General features: G+C 37.5%; 1 protein-coding gene across 4 annotated transcripts in view; it reads left to right on the forward strand.

The window, feature by feature from the left end:
• Positions 1–18,061, forward strand: part of SOX5 (SRY-box 5) — a 1,143,898-nt gene that overhangs the window by 1,010,135 nt on the left and 115,702 nt on the right. For all 4 annotated transcript variants that reach the window (XM_018048397.1, XM_005680750.3, XM_018048396.1 and 1 more), the window contains one exon: positions 1,490–1,575. In XM_018048397.1, coding sequence (XP_017903886.1) covers positions 1,490–1,575 — 86 coding nt within the window. The remainder of the gene's footprint in view (positions 1–1,489; positions 1,576–18,061) is intronic.

The following is an 18,061-nucleotide window of genomic DNA, read 5'->3' on the forward strand; positions in this document are numbered from 1 at the left end:
GCTCATTGGGAAAGAATCAGCCCACAGTCCCTGCGTAGGGAAGACCCCCTGGAGGAGGGCACCACAGTCCTCTCTAGAATTCTTACCTGGAGACTCCCATGGACAGAGGAGCCTGGAAGGCTGCAGTCCCTGGGTTTGCAAAAAGTCAGACACAACTCAAGTGACTGAGCACACACACGCATGGTCTACCTTATATACATATATATATATGTACACAAAGTAAAAAAAATACTTCTTTATAAAAAGGATCACAACAAAGTAAAAAAATTAAGGAAGCTGACAGATATGAAAACATATGACCCTGTGAGCACACTGCTAGGAGCCCTTTCCAGAACCCAAAGCTTAAGCTTCATTAAATTTCCAGTAAATACACCTCTTGACATGAGTCTTCTTGAAAGCTCCATTTCTAGTGTCAACAGCAGTGTTTAACACAAATCAGGTACTCAATAAATATTTTTGAATGAATTATTAACTGAGTTATTTGCAATTATATTTCTATACATTTGACATTCAACAAGTTTTTCACAAATTATAGTTCTACAAAAAGCTTTATATATTAGAAAATTGTTCTTACAGTTATTATTTTCCATTTTGCTACAGTTTCATTTCAAATGACTAATAATGTACATGTCTGTTAGCATATCACCGGGCTTTGTGCAGATATCCGTTGTACCTCTTTATTGAGTGGAAAAAAATTTTTATTTGCATCAAAAAAATCTCCTATAATGTGTGTATATATGTATAGATGTTTGTGTATATCTGTGTTTTTATAGATCATCTGTATTAAAACTTTAATTTTTAATTGCTTAAATTTTTTAGTGTTTTAGGTATTTCCATAAACAGAAAGCCTTTGGGGAAAACCACCTATATTCTTCTTCTTTTACAGTATATTTTTTAAACATTTGTCTCTGGAAATAAAGATAACTAGTACTTTACATGACTTTTAAAAATGCATCAGATTTTTTCTTTATATGAGTTTGTCCATGGAACATTATTTAAGAGGTTATTTGAATCAAGACAGTAACATAGCATTCAAAAGATAAGCTGCTTGGCCTAAATATTGAGAGTTTAGTTTGTTAAAGTAAAATTAAGTTTAGTTAAATTCTTTTTATAATAACATTTTAAATTTGCTGAGGACTTGGTGTGCTCATATCAAGATTATCAGGTGTGATGTGTGTGTGTGTGCGTGTATGTGTTTGTTATAAAGTGCAGCCCTCTGATCAATACGCACTTTTTCCTCCCATTTTCCTAAATACATCATGAAAAAAGGATGAGGTTTCCGCCTTAATTGCTTGTGCCTTTTATTCACATTCCTCTCTCAGCCAGAATTGTGAAAAGAGTGTTAGTAAAAAGCTGCACAATAGAGCTTTTCATTAGGCCTAGGCAAGGCACACAAAAGAAGGCTTTTGGAAAGAGTGAATGCATGAGTTTAATTTGCAGGTGGAGAGTAGATAAAAGGTGCTGACGCCTCTATTATTCTCTTACGTAGGTGACCCTTACCCTGTACAGCTGATCCCAACTACCATGGCAGCTGCTGCCGCGGCAACACCAGGCTTAGGCCCACTCCAACTGCAGGTAAGTCAGGAGACAATACACCGGAGACAAAGGTTAAGTAAATATCGAAAACAGCTATTATCCTGTTAACGCAGAATATAACTGACTACGGATATTTGCCTCACACTTTTTTGTTTTTGAATTTATGTGTACTGATTCTCAACCCAAAGTTGTTTTTTTTGATTTTTAGTCCTGTTTTCTGTATTAAAGATAACTTGTAATTTTTTTATTGCCTGATATGATTTAACAAAATGAGCTGTAGTTTTACTTTGATTACTGTATGTCATAATTTCATCACAGAATGGTCTTCATCAAGATAAAAAGAAGTCAAAAGCTACAAAAGATATTCAGATACTTACGGATCAAGACAGCTTAACAAAAATTACATTTGAAATTGTTCAAGATGCTCAGTATTTTTGAAGCACTCTGTAGATATCTTTATTTTCCTGCTCATGCCAGCTCAGTTGGATAAGCAAGAATAAGTAGACCAAATAAGTAGATGCCTAAATGAATACAACTTTATCACAACATCCACTTTTTTTGGCCCAGCAGAAGCTATATTCCCATATATCCTTGAATGTCAGTGATAACTCTGTCAGATGCCCAAGTGATTTTAGAAATTTTGTCTCTAGAGTTGGAAAGAATATCAATTAAATTCTGTTAAAGGTATCTTTCATTAACTGTTTAAATCTTTCAGTCAGCATCCTCTCACCCTCATTTCTGTTTGGGACTTTATAGTTACACAGGTAATGGGAATAACAAGTCATCTAATAATAGGATTAATCTCCCCTTGTGAGAAGTGTTATATTTTCTTTTGCCTGAAAGACACAATATGCTGGTAAAGTCAAGCATGAGGCACTCATGCTTTACAAAATTAAGTTGTATTCATGAAAGTGCATTGTCATGATAGATGACCTTAGCCTATAAGGAAAATACAGTTTAAATTGTAGCATCAAAAGACAGATGCATCTGGTCAGCACAGGGAATTGTCAGAAGACGTGGTGGGTTTCTGAGAAACTGGTTGAGCCTCACAGGAGGGGAACGCAGGAGGAGCTGAGACATACTGTGTTCTACAGAGGTTAATAACAGTCATTCCTATTCTACCTTTTCTCCAAAAAACACTGCGGTGTGAGTTTCTGTTTCTTTGAGCTGGAAATAACTTTAGGAAGTGTTGGAACCATGGGGACAATGAAAGTAACAACATTTGTTATCCTTTGAAATCTGAAAAATAACTACAATACAGAGAAGTGGCTATAATAGGTAAAACTAAAAAGAGTAGTGGGATTAAAGGAAGACGGAAGAATATCCAGCAATAGATTTGAATGTGGAAAATAGGAGTTTTAGAGATCTAGGCTGTCAGTTTTCAAAACAAATTAGGCATTCTAATTTCCTTTCACCATTGGATCAGTGATGAGACGGAACACAGGCAAGCTGGAGGTATCGCCTATGTTTCATTGTTATATGCCAGTAGAAACCAGCTTTGCTAGGTAACAGTCCGAACTTACACTTTTCTAAAAAGAATAGTATTAGAATATTTTTACACAAATTAAGTTTTATTTCTGCCCTTATGATATGATATCAGAGTCCCTTAAAATGTAAGTATATGAAAACTGTGTTTATCACAAAACAAGGAAAAAGACACCAAACATGTTTGCTTTTGCTTCAACTATGGTAAAGAATCTGCCTTCCAATGCAGGACATGCAAGAGATGCAGGTTCGATCCCTAGGTTAGGAAGATCCCCTGGAGGAGGAAACAGCAACCCATTCTAGTATTATTACCTGGAGAGTTCCACAGACAGAGAAGCCTGGTGGTCTACAGTCTGTGGGGTCGCAAAGAGTCAGACATGACTGAGCACAGCACAAGGCAGGGCAACTATAATTTGATCTATAAAGGGGATAAAGATACTTTATGTAAGGTGGCTTTGTACTCATCAAAATATATGAATTTTAGTTAGGAACTCAATTTGGGCTTACCAGGTGGCACTAGTGGCTAAGAATCCACCTGTCAATGCAGCGGATGGAAGAGACACAGTTAGATCCCTGTGTTGGGAAGACCACCTAGAGGAGGAAGAGGCAACCACTCCAGTATTCTTGCCTGGAAAATTCCATGGGCAGAGGAGCCTGGCAGGCTACAGACCATGGGGTAGCAAAGAGTTGGACATGATTGAGTGATTGAGCACATACAAACCAACACTGTGGAACAATAAGAAAGTTAGTAATCTCACCTTTTCATGATAAGCCGTTAACTTCTATCAAAACCACCAATACACACACACACACACACACACACACACACACACACGCACACACACACACACATATACCTATGCATCTTTTTGCTTGTGATTAAAAAGAAGTACTCAAATCCAAATATGTGTTTCAAGCACATGTCATAGCAGAGAGTCTGGCTTTTCTTTGAAGTGGATACCCTCACCTTTGCTCAGGTGCCTACACCAGCCTACTTTTCTGCTCCTGTTCCTAACACTATATTCACAGATCCGTAACTTCAGCATTCCCCAGAGCTGCGAAGGAGACCTGCATACTCTTCCTTCCCTTGCATTAAAACAGCATCCATCCAAATTCTTTTCTTCTCCACAGACCTTCTCAGACAGGGCAGGGAAAAGCTCCCTACAATGTCTAGGCAGAAGTCTTCTCTTAATCCTAACCCAACGTTCACTCCAGTCTTGTGAACCTACTTCTGTGAAGCTTCATCTCAATGGAGTATAATATATGAGCTAGTTGTAATTTTCTCCAAACTTTGCTTTTAATTATACTGATAAATCTCCATTTTTCCATCACTTAATGGTACCTGGAGTAGACTTCATCACTTTGAGTCCCTTTCAGTAACTAAGATTATCTTTCTTTTATGGAAATTCAGTCCCATGTTCTTATGCTAGTTCCCTGGTAAGGCTTTCATACAAAGATTAACTCATTTAATTCTTATTGCAACACTGTGTATTATGTCTTAATAACTCTATTTGACAAGAAAACTGGGTCACAGAGTCCAATATCCATGGTTTTAAAACAATTTTATATGTTTTTCCAAAAACAGATTTTATTTTAAACATTAGAGATGTTGCCCTTCTTTAGACATTTGCTTATAACTCAGTAATAAAATTATGACAATAAGGCTGATTAATTGGTACTCATACAAACCCTATATATGCATTGCAATACTGAAGGAAATAGGACTCATAAGGACAGCTGTTTACTTCAGACTCTGAGTTTTCTATTTCATAACTCTTTACACAGATAGGTGTTGATTCAAGCTTCTCTTTTTGAACGTCTAGATCTAAGAAAGGACCCTATAAATATATTTCTACTCACAGTTGACACTGTTTACCTATCATTCATTTTCCTTTGAAATTATCTTTTGTGCATAATTGTTCACACTTGGAAAATAATAAGTAAAACCAATAGCCAAGACCTTTATTAAAGAAGAAATAATGTGAAGTACAATAGTTTTAAAAGACAAGCAAAATGACATGTTTTAAATTAGACCACTATTTATTACTTAAATATCACTTCAAGTTCCTGGATAAAATAAGAAAATATTTTTCATACAGTAAGAAATACTTCGGGATTCCGTGGTGGCTCAGACGGTAAACAATCTGCTTGCAATGCAAGAGATCCAGGTTTGATCCCTGGTTTGGGAAGATATCCTGGAGAAGGAAATAGCAACCCACCCAAATATTCTTGCCTGGAGAATCCCATGGATAGAGGAGCCTGGTGGGCTATAGTCCATGATGTCACAGAGTCAGATGCTAGTGTCCAACTAACACTTTCACTTTCATGAAATACTTTACATTAAAAAATCACCTTACTATATATACATTGTAGGAGCAATTAAAATAGTCTCTGTGCATGCATGGTCATTCGGTCATGTCCAACTCTTTGTGACTCTGTGGACTGTAGTCCACCAGACTCCTCTGTCCATGGGATTCTCCAGGCAAGAATACTGGAGTGGGTAGCCATTTCCTTCTCCAGGACATCTTCCCAACCCAGGAATCGAACCCACGTCTCCTGTGCGTCTCCTGCATTGCAGGCAAATTCTTTATCACTGAGCCACCAGGGAAGTCCCTAGAATAGTCTAAGTCTTGTCAAATATTTATTTTTATTTTTATAGAGAAATATGAGTAAGAAAAATGACAATCTGAGTTCTGTATAAAACATACAAATTAACATGTTGTGCTCAGGCACCATTTTATTTATTTCTGTTATAACAAAATATCTGTCCTTGTTTCCTCTGAGCCTTTTCATAAGCTTTTAAGCCTTTCCTGGGTTTCAGGTCCATATATCCAACTATTTGTTGGCAACTAAGAGGAAACATAGATATTTACACGCACAATAAACCGACTACAAAATGGACCTGACCACTTATCTTCCTTGACCCCTGACCTGCTCATTCTTTGATCTTAGCAAATGGCTCCATTCCATCTGTTTCTTAACCCTGGAAAGCATGAGCACCATCTTTAACTTTTCTTCCTTCTTCCCCTGGACCTATACATTCATTATCTTTCTATTCATTCCACCTACTAAATACATCAATCATCTGTTTTGTTTTGTTTTGTTTTGCATATTAACTGTCACTCTGTGAATCTTGCTACCCTCCTAGCTTGCATAATTAACCCTAGTAGCCCTGGACTGAAGCAACTTAGCAGCAGCAGCAGCAGCCCCTGAACTGGCCTTTCAGTCCTCATTTTGCCCTCTTCAACACACTCTGTCCTGTATACTTTTGTCAGAATGATCTTTATGATTCTGATCATGGCCTTCTCCTACTTAAATACCTTAAATTACATGGTGTTTTCAAGTTCTCTCTCCCTTCTGAATCTTTACAGGTGGTATTTTCTCTCTGGGGAACCCTATCACCCACCTTTTTTTACCAAGCCAACTCCTGCTTATCCCTGAGATTGCAAATGAAAGCCTCACTTTTTCAGGGAAGTCATCATTGTCTTCAGGTCTGGATTAATGTAGCTTTTATGTATGCCTAGAGTACACTGTATTTTCCGTCTCATGGCACTTGTGGAAAATGTTCTAAATCCTACTTTTTGGCTACTACCAGATGGCATAATCTATGAAGTGATTGACTCACCCATCATTTGCACTTAACCACGTACTTGAAGTATTTAAGGGACTTAATAAGTATTTAAGAAACTAAAGGATGAAGAATTAATCTTAACATTACACTTAAATTATGTATCATTAACTCGCTACTCTTCTTTATAATAGTGGACTTGAGCGGAATATTAATGATTAATTTCCCATATAAATTAATATCCATCTTTGTGGAAACTCTACATGCCTAGTACCTTGTTTGGCACCGCACTGTTTAAAAATTGCGTTTATAATAGTTCTGCTCTACACTGCCTTATTCATTGTGCTCCAGCTAACTAGATCCTTTGCTGTCCCTTGACTTGCCAGGGTATGCTCTCACTTTAGAGTTTTACATTACCTGTCCCCCTGCCTGGAAGGCTAATTCACTTCATTCAAGAATTTTCTCTAATGTCCCCTCTAGTAGTCTTGGTCTAAGTAACCTCTTGAAATCATAAAATAACTCTCCCAGAGATACCACACTTCTGTTTCCCTTATTCTGCTTTTTTTCCTAAAGCACTAGTCATCTTCAAACATACTATATAACTTGCATAGTATGTTCCTTTTTTATTATCTGCCTATTTCAAATAATGGAGGAATGTCATGTTGTTGTTGTTGAACAATAATGTATCTCAAGTGCTTGGGAAAAGTAGGTGGTATTCAGTACATAGTAATCAAATGAAGAAACTATCATAAGCTAATGGTCATCATCATTTTTAACAAGATAACAAAGCAGTATATGTTTAATTTCTGGAATAAATGATATTAATTTAGATACCATGGAACAGTATGTTTTCTCAACCCTTATTAAAAGATTCTTAGTATATGAGAAAGCCATAGCTCGCTCTCTTCTTTTCCTTCCTCCTTTTATCTTATTTATAAACATGGGCTGCTGAATAAAGAATGTGTTTTAGCATTTATTGCAGTTTATATAATTCATTTACATCATAATTTGTGAGAAAAAACAAAGATTTCAACATTAGTTTATGTCTACGTTGTTTGTTAACATGTGTACAGACGTACATAGGAATATAAATTGCTAGAGGTGCATTTGACTCAGTAGAACTCACTGTGACAATACAACACTAAAGGGAATTCTTTCCAAATAGTGGAGAGATGTATTCTCAAAATACTAACTAGCCAGTTAGCAATCTCATATACTCTTTACCCCATTCTCTTTTTTCTTCCCCTTCTCTTTTTTCCTTTCCCCTTCTTCAAACTACTTATTTTTCTTCCAAAAGCCAAGGATGGCTTTTGATATTTGTTCTCCTAATATTATCTTTTTTAAAGGAGGGATATTAACTTACATAGAAAACTAATCTACCTTCATTTTACATTAAGAAGTGAATATAATTATTTAAGCAAAATAAACTTACGTTTTGAATCTTTTAGACATTTGTGACTAGATAAAATCAGTTAAGCAAATTGTCTATAATTAATGAAACCAGATGATGGCAATAGTCCATGTAACAGTTATTTCTCATATTTATTGTCATTAATTTGCATTTTACTTAATGGGCATCATGAACTTTTTAATAAATAGTAAGAATTGTAGTGTAGTATCCTATTTCTGTTTTTTAAACTAGGTTTTTAAGATTGGAAATTAGAAGGAAATATTTATCCACTTATTTCTCACTTTATAAATACCATATTTGTGTTGGCCAAGATGGTTGCCACCTGTTCTACCTATAGGAAGCCAAAAATGTCAACTCCAACCAGTGATTAATAATCCTAAGCAGGGGAAAAAAGGTTTAAATTCTTTTTGGATGTACATATTTTACTCAACTGAACAAGTAGCATTCATTCCAGAAATTTTATTAAATTAATTTACCTTTTACTGATTTTAGTAGGATTATTTTTAAAGTGCATAATAATATTTTTGGAATAAAGACTCAAACTTACAAGTTGTCATAAATGAAATCCCATAGAGCTACAGTTCCAGCAACCCCTGATATCAGTAGCATGCATCCTCCAAGATACAGAAAATGATAGATGACATGTGATCAGAGGAGAGAATGAATTATATAGAATATCAACTAAAATCAATCTTTTTCCCTAGCTATCAAAGGTACATGGAAGTCATGGCAGAAATGGCTTCAGTTTCTCTCCGGCCAAAGGTAGCAACAAGATAGATGTGGGTGAAAAAATGAAGTTCATCTTTTTATCAACCTCCTGCCAGTCGCTGAAGGAGGTCAATAATTATGACAGGACACAGACAAATGCTTCATATTTCCCAGAGCGCGATAGTGACTGAGCGTGTCTTGATGTGTCTGACCAAAGAAACGCCCAGAAAATCAATAAGGAAGAAATAACCGTATGGAGAGGTCCAGACATGAGGCTTTTTACCTTCTTATTGAGGGAATTGCTTACAAGATTAATTCTTGTAAAGTACTCATCTTTATCTGCCTAGACGCTCTACTATTCCGTTTATCTCTCAGGTCACCATCATTTCCACACAGGGTGGAAAATAATCAACTGCTCTTCATTTCAGTCGCAACCCTGGTGTGTTGTTTGCTGTTGGACTTCTGTCTGCATGAGTGAGTTTTCTTGCAGGTTAAAAGAATGAATTCCCTCCTTTCCTCTCCCTTCGACCCTGAGCCTGCAGGGCAGACAGACAGAAGCACACATATGATTAATACAGCACAGCTGCAAGTGTGAGTCATTTGCATATGTATTAATAGAGGCAAAAAAAAAAAAGACCCAACAACAATTAAATTATATACAGAGACATTCTGCATACTAAAGAACTTATGTAAATAGGCTGAAAAAGTGCAGCCAACATTTCCCCTGACTTCTCCAAGCCCATATGGGCTAGAGTCAGAACCCAGCAGTGTTCAAGAATCTCCTTTAAGGAAAAACCTGGTAGGAGCTGCATCCATAGTTATTACCACCCCTAGGGTTCCCGGGAGCTGTTTGACATTTGCAGAATGGAGACAGTACTGGCAGTGTCTTTTCCACACTATTCCTGTATTGCCTTGTTTCCAGCAGTTTCATGGTGTCTCATTACGTGCCAGCAGAAACATCAGTACACATGCGCCTTTCCACACTATTCCATTTTTATTGTAATGACCAATTAAATGGTAAACTGTAAAACTGTATTTGAAGTTCTCCCATTGACTATACTTAAGTAATATAAACGATTTCTCAATGCCAGGTTTCCTGGTCACAAGTTCATGCCCATTCCTCGATGGCATTCTGTGTTCCCTTAATGTTTCTAAGCTAGTTACCTTGTATAAAAGGATTGCTAGGCTCAAGGCCAACAGTAGATGCAATCCTAGAAACAACACCAGTTTGTTGTAATTTTGAAAGTGTACAGGTTTTTTGTTTTATCAAGAAAAACAGAAAGAAAGAGAAGACTATAAGACTCTAAGAAGGAAGAGAAACTAAAATTCTTCAGATTCACAGATTGTATTTATATTAGAAATCAGGTCCTTAAACATAATTGTCAGTTTAGATTGTTACTTTAATTTATTCAGGAATGTCTTATGAAGACAAATTCAACCTTAGAAGTAAAATTCTATATAAGTAAAAGTTATTGGTTGAATGGCATCACCAACTTGACGAACATGAGTTTGAGCAAGCTCCATGAGTTGGTAATGGACAGGGAAGCTTGGTGAGCTGCAGTCCATGGGGTCACAGAGAATTGGACATGACTCAGTGAACTGAACTGAAAAGTTATTGCTTAATAGAAACAATAAGAATCTTGAGCCTAAGGAACCCAAATGAAGAGAGATGCTCCTCAAGAAGAAACAAACCTTGGTTTTGGTACCAGAAAATTGTTGAACATTATCCACAAATATGGATAATATTTGAATGATTAAATCTCAAAGCATACAGCTGGAATATGTAAATTATATTGCATATAACAGGTAAACATAAGGCAGAAGTCTTCATAGTTAATTAATTTTATACAGGAAAGCTTAGTCTCTTAGCAGGCAAAGAAAAACTTAGTCTCTCAGCAGGCAATAATTAGAGGAAAAATAACACAGACTAAAACAAAAAAATTTATTATTATATTAAGGCATTGTCTTTAGTATTTTGAGTCATTGATACTTAATGAGAGGCAGTGTAATATAATGGTTAAAAGTGTGGTTAAAATGGTTAAAAACCACAGCCATCTGTGCCTTAAATCATGGTTCTGCTATTTACTGCCTCTGTGATTCTGGGCAAGTTACCTAACCTCTCCATGTTTTAGTTTTCTTGTCTGTAAACTGTGGATATAAATGATATGTTATTGTGAGGATTAAATGAGGTAATATACAGAAAGTGCTTAGGGCAATAATAGAATTAATTATAATTTATCAAATACTGTGTCCTAAGTAATAATAAATGCTTGGTATTGTTAGTTGATTGGGCTTCCCAGGTGGCACAGTGGCAAAGAATCCTGAGTGCACACACGCAATATTAGTTGATTAATATTATTAGCTGGTATTAAACTAATTTTTATGGCTTAAAAAAGGCAGCCTTGCAAAGGAAGACTGGGCACACTTTAAAAATGCTTTAAAATTTACTTTTGTATGCGCTGAGTCTTCGTTGCTGCATGCTGTCTTTCTCTAGTGGCAGCAAGTGGGGACCGCTCTGTTTCTCATTGAGTGGCTTCTCTTGTTGCAGAGCACAGGCTCTAGGGCACATGGGCTCACTAGTTTTGGCACTTGGGCTGAGTTACTCTGCCACGTGTGGAATCTTCCCAGACCAGGGATCAAACCCATGTTTCCTGCATTGGCAGGTGAATTCTTAACCTGTACCACCAGGAAAGTCCAGCATACTTTTCTTATTGTAGATTTATTGTGCAGTTCAGCATCTAAAGCAAGTTAATAAAATTGAAACACATTGTCTTATTTACAAGGAAATGATTTCTGTCCCCTGTGTGATATAATTTTAAGGCCCATCACAAGAATCTATAGGAAGCAATGAGTTTAATTATTCAAAAAAAAGCTGAGTAGTTACTTGGAGTATAGATCTGTGGTTTGCTATTGCTCATTCTTTATCTCAATATTTGTATCTATAAAATGACAATAATGCCTCCTGTCAATCCTATTTTTCCATGCATGTAATGCAAATGAATTGTCTCTGTGAGCTGCCAGCAACTATTCTAAATAAATGGCTTATAAAATTTAAAATAAGTTATTTACATAGATGCTTTTAAGGTAATAATTTATTTTAAAATAAATGATAGAAAAATTTTTCTGGTATAACTCTTCAGAGCATACACTTCTTGAAATATATTAATAGAATATTTTCTAAAACATCTATCTCTTATTCTGTCCCCTCATTGTAGGGCTAAACTGTTTCTCAGGGTTTCCCAGGGAGCTCAGTGGTTAAGAATCCATCTGTCAATGCAGGAGATACGAGTTCGATCCCTGGATCGGGAAGATACCCTGGAGAAGGCAATGGCAACCCACTCCAGTGTTTTTGCCTGGAAAGTGCCATGGATAGAGGGGCCTAGCTCTCAAGGCCATGGGGTTGCAAAGAGTCAGACATGACTGAGCAACACACAAACACATACACACACAAACTTTTCATTAGTTTCTTTAAGGAAATAGTTCCTATGTTTTCAGACTTGAATGTGGAAGCAAATTATTTCATAAACCCCACAGTATCCTGTAAATTTTATTTACTCAGCAAATATTTATTCTTTGTAAGTGACTTAGCATCATACAGAATGCAAAGATAAATTAGCTAAAAATTCTTAAAGGATCATAGAGGAGCTTGAAATATAAGAGAATGAATGACATGCAAAAATGGAATAGAATTTGAAGAAAGTTATACAGCCTCCTGTCCTACTCCTATTTGAAATAAAATGGACCTCAAAGACCTGTAAAAGCAATTGTTTCAAACTGTTCACAAGAGTCTAAGTGGCTCCAACCACCATCAAACAGTACCATTCACTTTTATTTGTTTTATAGATTGAATTCTACTGGCTGAGATTGTTTGAATAAAAGATTCTCCTGCTAAAACAGAATTTAAAAAACCATCCGTCTATTGCAGCTCTTGAATATTATTGATGAGGTAATTTAGACTTTAAATAGTGACCTGGATAAATCAGACATTAACAGAAGTGTGCCTGGAATCCTGGCAGCTGAAAGCTAAATCTAGCTTCTTCCCGTTGTTCCATGGAATCCTTAAAAATAAATGCATACATTCATGTATATTATTTTTAAGTTGTTTTGTATAAAAGGAGGGGAGAAAAATTGATATTTTTGCATTTAGACCATTAAATTAAGGATGCATAAAACAATGGGTAGGATTTGCATACTAGAAACAATAGCAACCTTCTGAATTGCTTTCATTTTGCTGAGTTCAGTGATTGTGCTCTGTGAATTAATTCTTTTGTGAAAAGCTATTGAAAGATCAAGGAATTCAGAAAACAAAACAACAGAGAAGCATGTTGTTTCATATCTATTTTTTCATAAAAGGTTCAAAGTAAGATTGTTTACATCACAGGTCTTGTTGATAGTTTATTTGGTTCTTAGAAGAAAGATAGTATTCAAAAGGTGATTGTATAATAATGCAGATAAGATTTTGCACTGATGAATGAAGTGTTCTGAGAGAAAGACCAAGGAGAAAAACCGTTACAATATTGAGCTACATTTGGTTGGCAAGGATCTTTGTAAGACTTGAAAATAGATCCCTATTCGATTCCTTCAGATAAAAAGCGTAAGCCAGCCCAGCATATTTCAAATTTACTGTTTCCTGTGGAAGTTCCTCAGAATTGTTCTGCCAAACCGATGGTTTGAAAAGAAACGGGAGGAGGGAAAGGAACCTTTAATTATTCGATCTTTCTTAATCCTGACCTTTCGCTTGATGCCATACCGCCTTTTTATCCCCAGTGGCTTCTTGGACAAAGGGAAGGGGACAGGAAGAAATGGAGGAACATACACAAAGTATGTTCCCCAACGATTTAGTGCGGTGGGCCAGCATAATTAATACCTCCAACATGGAAACTGCAAGTGTTCTCTCTTGCTGTTGCTATTCTAGAACTTCTTCAATGTAGAATGAAAAAGGTAATCGTAATAGTTAAAATTGCAATTAATTCCTTTTTGAAATGAGGCAGAACTACTGAAAATATTGTCTCTCCATCTATAATAGTTGCTTTACGATATCAAGTTTCCCTCTGAACTTTGACTCTATTGTACTCCACTATTACCACCCCACTCCATACTCTTGCCTGGAAAATCCCATGGATGGAGGAGCCTGGTAGGCTGCAGTCCATGGGGTTGCTAAGAGTCAGACATGACTGAGCGACTTCACTTTCACTTTTCACTTTCATGCATTGGAGAAGAAAATGGCAACCCACTCCAGTGTTCTTGCCTGGAGAATCCCAAGGACGGGGGAGCCTGGTGGGCTGCCGTCTCTGGGGTCGCACAGAGTCAGACACGACTGAAGCGACTTAGCAGCAGCAGCATACAACTCACAACTATGACTAGCTTTCCCCTGAAATTAGTTCTCTGGTTTTCAGGGAATATTAAATTGTTAGAAAGAGTATAGTTAAAACATTTGATTAATGGATAGAAGATAAGTCACAACATTAAATGACAGAAAAGAAGTAAAGGCCCTAACTTTTCATTTTTCAGTTCAGTTCAGTTCAGTCACTCAGTCGTGTCTGACTCTTTGCGACCCCATGAATTGCAGCACGCCAGGCCCCTCTGTCCATCACCAACTCCCAGAGTTCACCCAAACTCTTGTCCATCGAGTCAGTGATGCCATCCAGCCATCTCATCCTCTGTCATCCCCTTCTCCTCCTGCCCCCAATCCCTCCCAGCATCAGAGTCTTTTCCAATGGGTCAATTCTTTGCATGAGGTGGCCAAAGTATTGGAGTGTCAGCTTCAGCATCAGTCCTTCCAAAGAACACCCAGGACTGATCTCCTTTAGAATGGACTGGTTGGATCTCCTTGCAGTCCAAGGGACCCTCAAGAGTCTTCTCCAACACCACAGTTCAAAAGCATCAGTCTTCGGCTCTCATCTTTCTTCACAGTCCAACCTTCACATCCATACATGACCACTGGAAAAACCAGAGCCTTGACTAGATGGACCTTTATTGGCAAAGTAATGTCTCTGCTTTTGAATATGCTATCTAGGTTGGTCATAACTTTCCTTCCAAGGAGTAAGCGTCTTTTAATTTCATGGCTTCAGTCACCATCTGCAGTGATTTTGGAGCCCAAAAAAATAAACTCTGCCACTGTTTCCACTGTTTCCCCATCTATTTCCCATGAAGTGATGGGACCAGATGCCATGATCTTAGTTTTCTGAACATTGAGGTTTAAGCCATTTTTATTCTCATCTTAATTTGATTCATCTTACATCTGCTTTCTTTCCAGAGGAATTTTAAGTTAGCATGTTTCAGTGTCACCTTAGACACAAGCTAGCATTAAATGCAGTATAAAACCAGAAAATATATAGTTTTCATGAGCTCAATCTTTGCTCTGTAACCATTCAGTAATTTATAGGTATAGTAGTACAGTGATCAGTTAGATGACCTGATGACTTACGTTTCTTTTTTTTTTTCTTTGAAGCTTGTTCCTCAATTTGTAAAAAAAAAAACAAAAAACAAAAAACAAATTTTAAAGTAACTTTTAAAATGTGTAAAATAAATCCTACAAATAAATAATATTTAAATGGTACCTATACTTTGATGAGGGCTTCCCTGGAGACATAGATGGTAAAAAATCTGCCTGCAATGTAGGAGACCCGGGTTCACTCCCTGGGTCGGGAAGATCCCCAGGAGGAGGAAATGGCAACCCACTCCAGTGGCATTCTGGAGAATCCCACAGACAGAAGAGCCTGGAGGGCTGTGTCCATGCGTGGCAAAGAATTGAACATGGCTGAGCAGCTTTGACTACAGTATGATGGATTATGAGCTTGAGCTCTAATGAATACCTCTTCATCTCAGTTTCTTTCCTTGTGAAATGTGATAATTTTGTTCCTTCACGATAAAGCTGTTGTGAGGATTAAAAGAGGTACTATGTTCAAGATGCTTAGTAGAGTATAAGCATAACCATTTAGCCATCATTAGAGGCTCTTATCCTTGTCATTATATCCTGTATTCAGGGATTTCTCCACTGTCAGAAATGAGTCCAACAAATTCTTCCATATTTTAAGTTAGCAAGTATTTTTCTAAGACACAGCAATTATGTTCTGTACTACAGAGGTGAAGGGCTTCCCTGGTGGCTCGGAGGTTAAAGCGTCTGCCTCCAATGCGGGAGACCCAGGTTCAATCCCTGGGTCAGGAAGATCCCCTGGAGAAGGAAATGGCAACCCACTCCAGTATTCTTGCCTGGAGAATCCCATGGACTGAGGAGCCTGGTGGGCTGCAGTCCATGGGGTCACAAAGAGTCGGACACAACTGAGTGACTTTACTTACTTACAGAGGTATATGGCAAATGGAGTTATCCATCTCAATTTAAGTTGGTGTTGAATACACTCTTTGGGAGCCATGCCCTCATATTTAAAATAAGCTGAAAGTCTTTATGAAAATATCCTTAAGTATGAAAAATCTTTCTTCTACATCTTTCTTCTTCTGTGTACAACTACACAGAAACTGTTTCAGTTCTTCCTAAAAATAATGTATCTCTCTATTTCTTTCCATTCCATAAGAGTTACTAGAATGTCTTTGCTTCTGTGACATTGATTATTATTTATGAATAGAACAGACTTTTCCTTTTGAAGGAGAAGCTCTATGTATGTTGATGGAAAGTTAAAGTGTTTTGTTAAAATGGGGAGAGTTTTCCAGCACGGCTGGATGGTGCGGGCATAATAATGGCATCCAAAGCAGTTGGTATGTCTTGATTATTCTAACCTCCCAAACTGCTCCCCAAATAGGGGATTAACAAATAAGGGTTCTGCTCTCAACCTGCTTCTAAAGTGATATGTGAGTCTGGTCTCAAGTGATTTAACCTGGCCAAATCTCAAGTTATCTTATTTTTAATATGCTTGTGAGTATAGCTGTTCTACCTGTATATCATGGAAGAAAGGAGGAAGTGAAACAAAGAAAGCACTATGAAAGAAACTACAGCTCTGGAAATCCCCAGTAGGAGACTTTGCACCTTACAAGTGGCCTTCTCTGATTCGTGATACACTTGTTCATGTGCTGTCAAAGAAAACATGAGAAAGGTGCAGAGGCAACCATTGAGAGGATGCATTCAAAAGAAATGCTGTAGAAGCCTGAAAGGAGTAAAGCTAGCACCAAAGGTTTTGTTATTCTGTTACACCATCATGAAAGGAGAAGGAAGATGAGCAGGTCAGTCCATGGCTAGACCACCCAGTAGACAACCTAATCCCAGCCTTACACCAGGGAAAATAGGGCTGTGTGGAAATGTAGCCTAAAGTGGGGTCCAGCTGCTGCTGCTGCTGTTAAGTCGCTTCAGTCGTGTCCGACTCTGTGCGACCCCATAGATGGCAGCCTACCAGGCTCGCCTGTCCCCGAGATTCTCCAGGCAAGAACACTGGAGTGGGTTGCCATTTCCTTCTCCAATGCATGAAAGTGAAAAGTGAAAGTGAAGTCGCTCAGTCGTGTCCAACTCTTAGCGACCCCATGGACTGCAGCCCACCAGGCTCCTCCGTCCATGGGATTTTCCAGGCAAGAGTACTGGAGTGGGGTGCCATTGCCTTCTCCTGCTACTCCCATTCAAAAAGTCAATAAGGAAACAAGATTGGTGAAAAGGAAAGTTTGTTTTATTTTGGGTGCCAGTGGGAGAAGAGGGGAGAGACTCCTCTCCAAAGGCTGACTCCACCCCTCAACCCCCCTACTCTGACAACCAATGGGCTAGAGTCTTTATAGACAGACAGAGTGGATTACATGCAGAAACAGCACAGTCAGCTCTGACAGTCATCTTGAAATAGGTCATCAGCGGTCTGACTGATCAGTGTCATCTTGATTATTTTAAGTACAATTAATCTTCAGTGCCAGGCTCGGTTTGTTTCCATTTCTTGAGGCCAGTTCTCAAAATTGTGGCAACTTATGTCATGGTTACAGTCTAGTCATCATATAGTTAACGTCTTCCACCTGATAGGGATTTCAGTATCTGTAAGACAGCTCACAGGTTATGGCTCAGAGTATTATCTATAGTCCTTGAGAAGGAACTAAAGATCCTTAATTATGTTTAATGACTAATCTATTATTATTTGGTCTCCTTTGACTCTTTTCTGTTTGTTTCTACATGTTCTCACTTTTCTGATTAAACTTATATTCTTTGGCTAAAATTTTTCCACGGACGAAAGGTAGGCTGAGGACACGGGGGACAAGGACCATACAGTCCTGCTCTATGTCAGAAATAAATAAATAAATAACAGTTTGACATTAAAAAGCTTCATAGCACTAATCAGAATCTGTGTTATTTTGAATGATACAGCCAAGTGGTTTGGCACTGTAAACATTTTAATCCTTAGGGATATTAAAGATTTTAAAATAGGAAGCTA

This window comes from Capra hircus, chromosome 5, assembly GCF_001704415.2.
Source record: "Capra hircus breed San Clemente chromosome 5, ASM170441v1, whole genome shotgun sequence".
Classification (NCBI taxonomy): domain Eukaryota; kingdom Metazoa; phylum Chordata; class Mammalia; order Artiodactyla; family Bovidae; genus Capra; species Capra hircus.